The sequence below is a fragment of the Acipenser ruthenus genome, chromosome 31, assembly GCF_902713425.1.
Source record: "Acipenser ruthenus chromosome 31, fAciRut3.2 maternal haplotype, whole genome shotgun sequence".
In the NCBI taxonomy this organism is placed as follows: Eukaryota; Metazoa; Chordata; class Actinopteri; order Acipenseriformes; family Acipenseridae; genus Acipenser; species Acipenser ruthenus.
Window position 1 is genome coordinate 8,446,495 of NC_081219.1, and position 10,894 is coordinate 8,457,388.

At 34.4% G+C, this 10,894-nt stretch overlaps 1 protein-coding gene across 6 annotated transcripts in view; it reads left to right on the forward strand.

The window, feature by feature from the left end:
• The window catches only part of LOC117396682 (spermatid perinuclear RNA-binding protein-like), a 100,063-nt gene extending 89,949 nt beyond the window's left edge, over nt 1–10,114 (forward strand). For 5 of the 6 annotated variants that reach the window (XM_034909305.2, XM_059005654.1, XM_034909307.2 and 2 more), the window contains one exon: nt 4,391–10,114. In XM_034909305.2, the coding sequence (XP_034765196.1) occupies nt 4,391–4,485 (95 nt within the window). In that variant the 3' untranslated portion in view covers nt 4,486–10,114. Of the gene's footprint in view, nt 1–2,151; nt 2,631–4,390 lie in introns of those variants that run through there. The other variant, XM_034909308.2, reaches the window with a different exon arrangement.
• The last annotated feature ends 780 nt before the right edge of the window (nt 10,115–10,894 follow it).

Here is a 10,894-nt window from a genome sequence, read left to right on the forward strand (position 1 = left end):
ATGTAACCGTGCTCGTCACACAATCAGTACATTTGCTGCCTCCTTATACCTGCTTTATATAACACTTAAATCTTGATTTAAAACAAAACAGAGGTGTCTGTGTATATATATGTATGTGTGTGTGTATATATATATATATATATATATATATATATATATATATATATATATATTTAATGTATATGTGTGTGTGTGTGTATATATATATATATATATATATATATATATATATATATAATATGTGTGTGTATGTGTGTGTGTATATATATATATATATATATATATATATATATATATATATATATATATATATATATATATATATATACACACATACACACACACACACACATATATATATATATAATTAGACACAATAACTTTTTGTACTTTTGCGCACTTGTATTATTTACAAATTAAATCCAAACACACAGGAACATAACAGCTTGAACAAAAACACTACACACACAACTCTTCAAACAAACAGCACCCAAGCACAGCTCTCGTGGTACCCTTCTCACTGTTACACTCCTTCTCAGCTCCACCTTCTCCTACATAGCCCACACCAAACATTCATCCTTTGTTCTTTTTATAGGGTGTGACCAGAGGTAATTGACAATCAATCATTAAATTACCACCTGGCCACATTCCACACTTTTTCAATAAAACAATCACAGTTCAATTAAACAGTTACATTCACCTGTGGCTGTGCATGGGCAGCCACAAACATTTATGAGTGTGCCTCTGCCCTGCCCACATCTCCCCCTACTCTGCCATGATATCTATATCTATATAATAAAATGAGCACATATGCTCACTTTACAGTACGAGGATGCTGAACACCTCAGTTGTCATTAACGGCTTACATTTTTGTCCCAACATTTACAAAACGTTCCCCTATTTTTCTGTGGCATTGGAAAACGAATGACTACCCGTTTTGTATTTTGGTTGCTTTGAATGAGCCTCATGTGCAAGTGGTGACAGAGTTGAGCCACAGTATAGTAATATAGAGATGTGGTTCTTGTTAAAATGATTTTTGTGTGGGGCATGAGGGTGTTGAATGAATGTGTAAGTGGATCATTTTTATTGAGCCACTTTTCATTCATACTTAATCTGTGGAAAGCAATTTGAAAGAGGCCTTCACAATAATGTCACCATTTCTCACATAAAGACTTTATTCAGTGTCTTAATGTGGTGCAAAGTCTAGTATTTGGCTGTAAGAGCATTGCTTCTAAAAGCTGTTGCATGCTAGTAATTCCCACTACGGTCATCTAATGCTGTTAAATAATAATACCTACTGTTGCTGCTTTGTGATTTCTTAATGGGAATGTAAGAAAAACAGAACGGAAGAACAGGTATAATCTAGAGGCCACAAGAACTTAGACAGACTGAACAACAAAACAAAACAGGAAACTTTAAAATCCATCTTTCCAGGTGTGTCTTTCAAATACACCGTACTGTCCAGTGCCTCCCAGAGAGCTCGTTGTTTCACCGGTTAATTTCACTTTTTTTTTTTAAATGTATTTATTTTTATGGTGTTTCACAGTAGGATCATACTAATGTTACAGAAAAAACATACATCTGTAATTGTTATTTAGATTGTCTATTATACCGCAGTAAAGATTTGCTGTGCAGTGCAATTTACTTTTTCCTAATTCCTTCAAGAATACTGATACGATTTTAAAGGGCACGTTTCCTTAGTAATGTGAAAAAAGCCAGTAATAATTCTTATGAAAAGCCTAAGAATAGAAAGTAGTACAATTGTCTTTATTGTCTTTTGGCAAATAAATATCTTTCCTTTTACATTGGATAATTCCGACTTGGTTCTTATACATACAGTATGTATCAATTTGAATACACTGTGATCCTTAAACTAATATTAAAATACAACATACGTTTACCTCAAGTTTCATTTTTAGGTAAAACGCTGAGTATGTCTTCAAAGCTGGAAGGCAATGACTAGCTGTGATGGCGGCTCTGTTTTATATTCATAGTATGTCGAGACTGTCTCTTGGGTGATGTACTGTTCTTGAAAACGGTATTGATTGACTTAGCTGGAAAGATGAATGGTAACAAACCTGTAGGTTTTGGACCTGATTTTATTGGACCGCTGAACTTATTTGGAGTCCTTTTCGTTTCTTCTCTCTGTAGGTTTACCCAAGAGAATGCTTCTGTTACCAGTTATGAAATTCCCAACATATCCTGTACCACACTACTCATTCTTTTAGTACAGTCTCCAAAAAAAGTTTTATCCAAGTTAACAACACTGTAAAAAAAAAAAAAAAACTACTATCTTTCAAAAAGTTAAATAATAATAATAAAATAAAATTCTTGAACATGTACATTAGCAAAACCATTCGTAAAGTACACCTTTATTTTTTTTTTCTTCTTGCTACTATTAATTTTAACAGAAGAAACTGCAGGTTAAGTTCTATTAAAACTTGAAGGATACGTACTGTGAAATGTTACCTTATTCTCAGAATATAACATATACCAACCTTTTGTTATAGAGGAGAATTAAACGGAAGCCTCAAAATATTACTTCTGTAAAACGAATCAAAGGGTGTGTGAAGAATGTACAGAGTATAAACCACTGATTTACCAATAAAATGTTTTATCTTAAAGAACCAGAGTATGTTTTTGCCTGTTTTATAATCTGATTAGGATCCATCCAGATCCAATATTATTTGGACATGTTCATGTTGCACAACTAGTAAACAACGTGGGTGCAAAATGCATCATTCAGATGGTTTGCTTCTAATTGTGAAACATCAACACTTTTCCTTTTGGAGAAGTAACTGGAATCATAGGAAATTATAAAACAAATCCAATGATCTAAATTTTAAGTGAATGAAACATTTGGACAACAGTACATATGTTAGCCTTTGTGTGAGCACAGGCTTTCCCACTGCACTATTTTTAAATATCATTAGCAAAAAGAGTAAAGGCTCCCTGCGAGATAAAATAGCATTGTGGTTGCACCGCTTCCAGTTCGAGGTTCTGGTACTGATCGTACACTTGGTTCTTGTGGCCTTCCTGTGTATTTTCTCAACAAAAGACACTTTGCTGATGTATATATATATTTGTATATAGGGTGTCAGTAATACTGCCTTTGAACAAATAGTGATTTTTCTACATCTACAAAATGGAAAATCTAAAGCAGCAACAAGGTCCCCATGGATAGTTGCAACCTAATTGTCCCAATTTTTTGTTGAGTGCTACTGTGAAATGTGACCTCCCTTCTCATCCACGGGCCAGCATAGGTTTCATATGATAATGTGTTCATTTATTATGTTTTACAGCGAAAAAGTATAATGCAAAAAACTATAGAATACTGCTACATTTTGTGCTGCCCATATTGAATAATTCACCAACACCAGTTAATGGCATTTTATTCTGGTCTGCCTGAATAATTTACCAATTTTCTAAATGTAGTTTAAAAGCACAGTAAATCATTTTGGGGGTTTACAATCCTGTAGTGAATATACTGATTGCTATTTTAAGTGGCTTCATGAACTATTGCAAAATGTTCTAAGCAGTTTGGATTGTCAGGAGTGTTTGACTGGACACAGATCCCTTGAGATGGACTATCTTGTTTTCATGGGTGCCCTTTATATAAAGGTGAACCTGCCATAGTCGGAATCCTTGTAAAGTGGTTGTAAATACAGGTACTGTATTCCTATTACAGACCAGGGAAGGGGCTTGCTCTTCAGTTCATTTATCATTAGGACATGCTGTTGCTGGCCCGTAGCTGAAGCAGAGCCATCAGTGATGTGAAAAAGCACTGCTGATTTAGCTATTTGTGTAATTTATTAAATATGTATCACACAGCTTTGCACTATGGTTCCATACAGATTTATTCTGTTTTTTTATCTGTACCATTTTGGGAGAAAGCTTGCCGTGATTTTGCAGGATAAACATTTTCTTTAGTTTGCCCCACAAAATGCTGCTGTTCCTGAAGGAGAGCCGACAGCATAGTCTTTCTTCTGATATGGCCCCATTTTCTTATAAACTGAACCACAGTAAATCAGCACAGCCTTTTCACAGCATGATGGCAGCCATTGTATAATACGATTTCTCCAAAGTCACTTTTAATTTGTGTCTGTTCAGAGTTACTAACCACATTGTCTATAAACTTTCCGAGTTGCTGCATATTTTTTTTTTTTTTTTACATTTCTCTGCTTTATTTCGAATGAGCTCAAAGTTTGTCAGCAGTGGTAACTGTGCAACTTCAGTTTTTTTGATGTCTTTATTAACCAGAGATGCCCCTTTGCAATGAAAATTCCACATACAGCTGAAAGAGCAGAGATATATAAATGGAGTATGAGCCTCACCAAAGTCTAAACATTAACCCCCAGTTTGTGCTTCTCTGCTCTCTTCCTCACTGTAGGTGGTTTTTTCATTGACAATCCCTTTTACCAGCCTCGGACCATCGCACCTTTTATTATTCACTTGGGTCCTCAAGATTTCTTCTCTGACTTCTAGAACCATCAGGTTGTGTGTCTCAGAACCAAGTCTTTATTCACTTGTCTTACCAGTCCGACCTAAACGAAACACAAACAAACATAACTCCTTCAGGTCATTAAACTGGCACAAATGTAGACAACAGCTATATTTTAGCATTTCCATAATGTATATCTCCCATAAAAAAAGGTAAAGCAATACTTAATTTGACTTCCAGCTTAACTTAATGCTGAACTCTCTTTGTTATATAGCAATACTCTTGAATTTTAGCTAAAGCTTACTTGAAACCATGTGAATGTTTTGAATTCAAAGTCTGATAGAGCACTATTTAACTTGGATTGTATGTTGCCTAGTATGTGTATATAGAAATATATTTTTTGTCCGGATTAACCACTTCAGTGCCGCAATCTATATGTACCCATACATTAAGGGGATCGCTTTTGCTGCAGACTTTTAAAACCATTTTAATACGCCATGAAACAAATAAATGAATGCAATAACCCATATACACTGTACAAGAAATGTATAATACAGAATGTTCAGTTTCTACTCTAGCTCAAGAGATTATTAATGTTACATCAACACAAGGTACATTACTTTTTTCATTAAAAAAAATGCAGAGATTAAAAAACAAATACATTTGAAACCATTTTCTCATAAATCAATGGTTGTTTTTTTATTTATGAATGTATTTTATTTATCTACTACACTGAGCCTTGAAATTCATACTGTAGCTCTTTTTAAAAATGTATTGAGCACAACACCCCCAGGTTGTACTTGCTGTATTTTATTGGTACACGGGGGCTATGTAAATGCACAATTAAGGGAACATTTTGCCAGAACATTGAGTTCCTCCACCACGAAAAAGCACATATACCATTAGTAAGCACCTCTTTGGATTTATATGTGACGCTTGCACGACACATTCATCTAGGTTTAATATTTTATAAATGCAGGCTTGTTTCAGTGTTTTGTACAAAATAAATTGGCTACATGACATGCTTTTATATACAGTATTAGATACCTATGCTTCCCAAAATACATGTATCCTTAAATAAGCCAGTTTCATAGGGTTGTTGTTCTTGGATCTTGAGCATTATGAGTTTGTACCCTTATGATAGAATACAAAATAGTAGCATCCTGACAAGCTTGGTGACAAATGTGTAATGTTGCCAACTGTGCAGACTCTGAATACATCATTGTAATCTTTCCTCATAAATGTGCAATTCTTCATTACAGTGCAGTGCTGCTGCAGTTATACACAGTAGTATACAAGACTTGAATTGGCACACAAATGTATTACAAAGATATATTTTATCTAGCTCCCTCCCCCCTCCCCCCTCCCCACTCCCCAATACACCGAAAAACCTAATTTATGACATGGAAGCTGCTTTTGGGTAGAATTAGATTTATTGCTAACTTAATATGCAAAATCCACTACTGCAATATCCTCAGACAAAGATTTTCTTTTAATTCAAGCCATTCGTATTTTGCAGAGACAAGGTTTCTGAACAAAGAACGTTGTTCAAGTTGTCTTATTTTCTTAATACCTTATGTTAGCAGTTCAGCCTAGATTTAAACAATCTTCTTTTCTGAAAATGGTTTTACAGTTTGCTTATTGTCCTATTAATGCATTCTATTTGAGTCTTCCATCTATTGACACTCCAACCAGATACCTTGTTTTTAACTGCTTTTAACCAACAAATGCTGAAGTGATTCATTCTGACAAAAGTATTCATTTGTTTTCGGTTTTAAAATACATTTATTAAATTGGAACACTGCAAACTGCTGAAAACAAGTGTTTAAAACATGTAGCTTTGTACCATGAACAACTATAATTACCAAATGTTTTGTTTTTTACTTGAACAGTGTATGATCATGTACAATGTTGGCTAATAATACCTCGGCAACGAAAGATATTCAAATTTCTACATCTCCTCATTCAACAATATGAATTGAAAATTGGTTTTATTAAAGCACTGCTTTTAAAATATATAAACAGACACATTGGATTTAGATATAATAATGGTAGATATTGGTTAGCCAATACCATGTCTTTTCCTGACCAGCTTGAAATGACTATAGTGCTAAGCACACACTATTTGGACCAAATTAGTCACATTTATTAAAAACGCATAACGTATGACATTGAGTTTGAGACAATACTCGTGAAAAAAGGTCATTGGTGTAAAAAAAAAAAAGAGCAGTGTTGAAATGGAGAATATTTAACCCAAATATATGATGCAATAGTCTTCACTGCTTCACCTAATATATTACAGCAAGGTGATGTTGGATCAAAAAGGTAACATTAAGATATTAAGCTCTGTTTCTGTGTGTCAACCAAGCCTGCAGCATTCTACCACTGAGCTGGGTCAATGCCAGATCTGTCCGAGAGCAGCTTGTTTTAATATGTTATTGTTCCTTTTAAAATCCGTCTCAGGACCCCAACATTCAGTTATCTGTGCTCCTCTGAAAGCCATTAACCAACCAAGGAATGGTTCTCTTAAAACAGGACTTGGAATGTAAACAATTAAGACTCGTTCTCATGACTCTGTGATCCATTCCAGGTCTTACTGCACACTTCATTAGACATGCTCTTGTTTAATACTAAAGCTCATAGGAAAACATGTAATGGCTCAAATGGCTCATGAAATTTGAGACCTGACATTTTAAAGGAACAGAAGTGTATTAATGTAGAGTAGACCACCACCTAGTTTAGAATGCTGCCTTCTAAAGCAATCTCTATATAAACCCCTGCTTTTCCATTGACCTGTAGCTAAAGCATGTCGTGAGGATTTAGTCTTCAAGAATAACACTGTACTGCTTCTTAATTGTATTAGAGTGATGGACGTTGATGGAATGGAAGTAAATATTAGACGCAAGATAAAATAGATAGAAGATCCTTTGTCATGCAGCACCCTCTTTATATAACGTCAGATTGTTATTGTGGAGTGTAAAACCACTCTTCTGGATCAGTTTCAAGCCCTGTCAGTTAACTTTCTGTTTCGGCTATTAGTTCATTAAAATGGAAGTGAAAGGATGTATACATACCTTAAACCCCCCCCCCCCCCCAAAAAAAACCAAAAAACATCATACAGTTAGATGTACACATGTATTGTACTGTTTTAAAAGCTACGCATTTGTGTATTTACTATTGAATTACATTTTGCAAGGCGGTCTACACTCCCCTCCCTGCCTCAGCTTTTTCAAGTGATACAATTATTCTATCCCGTGTTTGTTATAAATATCTGTGTTCAAGGTTATTTAATAATGCAAGTCTAATTTGCCTTCTTACAGTATGATGGATTGTTTAGTTTAATAAATAAATATGACATGCATTTCCTAATAAAATTAGTTTGTCCTTGAAGCTCTAGTTTTAGGGGAAAGGGATGTTTGTTGGAGGCACCAAACCCATTTCATTTAAATCTGCTGAATTATTCACTGGTCCATTTAAGGATTCAATAATTAATTGCAAATTCGTTTTTGTGTTACGTTTTCATTTCTTCATTTTACAATAGAAGTCAAATGCTTTTGCAGGAAACTGAAAAGCTAACAAGTGACTTTATACAAATGTTCATTGTCTAATTATATACCATTCTAAAATAAAAATAGATATTTTTTTATTGATATTGTTTAAATGTTAGTCTGTAAATAGAATATGAAAATGAACCCTAAATTCAGTTTTATTTTGCATAAAATGTTTATTTACTAAAGCCCTGATACAAATGCTCATTTATTTGGTTTTAAAACTTTTATTTTTCAAAGCTATTTTTATTTGAATTTTTTTGATGTCCTTGTTTTTTTTTAAATCTAATTTGCTTAGTGTTAAATGGTGTCCCATAAAAGGACTGTATATTTTCATTAAGTTGTGTGGAGAAGGATTCAAACAGTGCATTAACCAGGGACGTTATTTTGATTTACTGTAAATAAGATGAGCATGCTTGACAATAAGTAATAACAGCAATAAAGGTGCACACTTTCTGTTAAAAAAAATAAAAAATAAAAATACAATTACATTGGTTTTTAAAAAATGATAGTTATGAAACTCAATTACTTTCTTATATGATCAATTTAATTTGTGTGCATACGAAAAACAATATATGGTTTAACACACAACTTAATAAACACATTTATCAATTTAAAATTGTGCCGTGTCACCAGAACAAACCAGATGGAATTGGATCACTTCTACTGAAGCACAAATCCACATTTAGCAATATTTCCCTCAGGGTTCAAGTTAGAAAAGCTGATCACTGATATTAACCAGGAGTTTAACTTTTCTGTGTCCCTGTAATGCAGCTGAGGTATACAACAGTTTAGTTCTTATTTGCATGCAAACAAGTAGAAATATATTAGGAAGTGACTATATATTGATAGATAGATAGATAGATAGATGTGGAAATGGATATTGAAAGAATAGCAAGTTTGTCTAATGCTAGGTCAAATTGCTTCCCCAGAATTCTGAACTTAGTCTATAGGTTTTCAACACAAACCATTATTTTAAATGCATAAATATGTGCATTACAACATATATTGAACGCTGGTCTGCCACGCCACAAAGGGCTTTGCAGTGACTGCTGATTGCACACCTTACAGTTAAGGACTGAGGTGGTGAATCTCAAGGTATTTTGATGATTTGTTTTAATAACAGCTGTGGATCCTGCAGGTGCTTTTTCAGTCGCACCGCTGTTAAATTCCAGGTGGTGTGGGATTTCTCCACTTCAACCTTTTTGTGGTTTTAAAAACCTAATCGCTAAAAATAAAGACTTGGGCCAGAAATGTACTGTGTATGTCCGTTATAAATATTATAAAATTATAAAGTTATAAAATGTTATCTTGTTCCTGACTAGGTTAAGCATTCATAATTTAAGTTTTGAACTTCAAATATTATCCAAGACTACCACTTGCAGCACAGAAAACTGGCTGGCTGGTAAAGGCATACAAATGATACGTGTTGGAGTTGGAATGTTTACTTGAAAGAACCGGAAGTAAGCCTTTAGCACTAGCTGCATAACTTGCATATGATCATAGCTTGTTTTGAATGTACACTTTACTAGTGGAATGTATGAATGTAGAAAAAAAGAGCTACATCCATTTTATAAAAAATATATAAACAAGCTTTTTACAACAGTATTTATGAAGTATGAATTATTGATTGGGCCTTTGAGCCTGTTGGTGTTTACACTTTATTTTGAAGTTTGCGACAGTGGAGTTTTCATGTTCACACCTCAATACATTGTGCAGTGGTGCATTCATTATTGCTGTAAATATTATTTTTCAGTTCGTTTTACATATATGTTGGTGAAACCAACAAGACAGATCAGGTTTACCTGGCTTGCTCTTATGATAAAATTATACAGAGGATGGTTCCTCTTGAATTAACTTTGAAAAAAAGTAGAAAATGTGAAATGGTGATTGTACGCAAGTTTTGTGACTGAAATGCGCTTTAGTAAAAGCAGTTTTTAGTGGTTAAATAGATTCATGTTTGCTAGTTCTATGTAATGAAACTAATAGTAGAAAATCACAATGGCGATCTGCTCTTTGTCACTGTTATTTGCCATAATTTATGCTTGAACATTTAAAGTGCTGATTCACTTGAAAGTGTCAACATTTTCTTAAAACAAGAAAATAAAAGCAGAATGTTAAAGAATTCCTGCCGTGCTGGTGTTTTTATATATTGTCTGTTATTGATTGACTCACTAATGCAACACTATTAAAACCTACAGACTAGCCAAACGATGGTAGCCCACCTGTAGCCCACAATCCGTACCTGTAGCTCCCAGGGCCTTATTCGAGTGGAAACAGGGGTGTCCAGTGTTGAACTTTTCTGTGATTTGGTCCAATGTAGCACGCCTGTTGCTGATCACAATACATTGCACACACCTGCAGGCTCCATCCATCAGATGGGGGTTCTCTGCAAACATTGCCATTGTAGTCTCTATGGCCACGTTGGTCAATGCAGCCTCTGTGTTGAGGGATAAGCGATTGCACAGGCCTCCACTATCAGGCCACGTGCAAAGTCACCGCTTTCCCATTATTATTTCAGAATGGTTGCACACAGCTTTCACAAAGCATATACTGGTCTAGTGGATCACATGACTCATTGTGTAGCCACAGGCATTCCCATTCCTATCAGACTTGACTTACTACATTTTTTTGGCCAGAAAGTGCATATTTTGGTTCTAAAAACCATGATGCTGGATACATACTACATAAAAAAATTATGTGGGTGTGGGGTAGCTTTTTTTTTTTTTTTTTGCTGGTGCATATGCTACAATAAAAGTGTGAAGATTAGCAAATTTAGGATTTACTGGTAAATGTTGACATTTACCAAGTAAAGTGGTAAATTATTAGTATTATTAACCTTTATAAATTTCTTAGCAGACGCCCTTATCCAGGGCGACTTACAGTCGTAAACAAAACTACATTT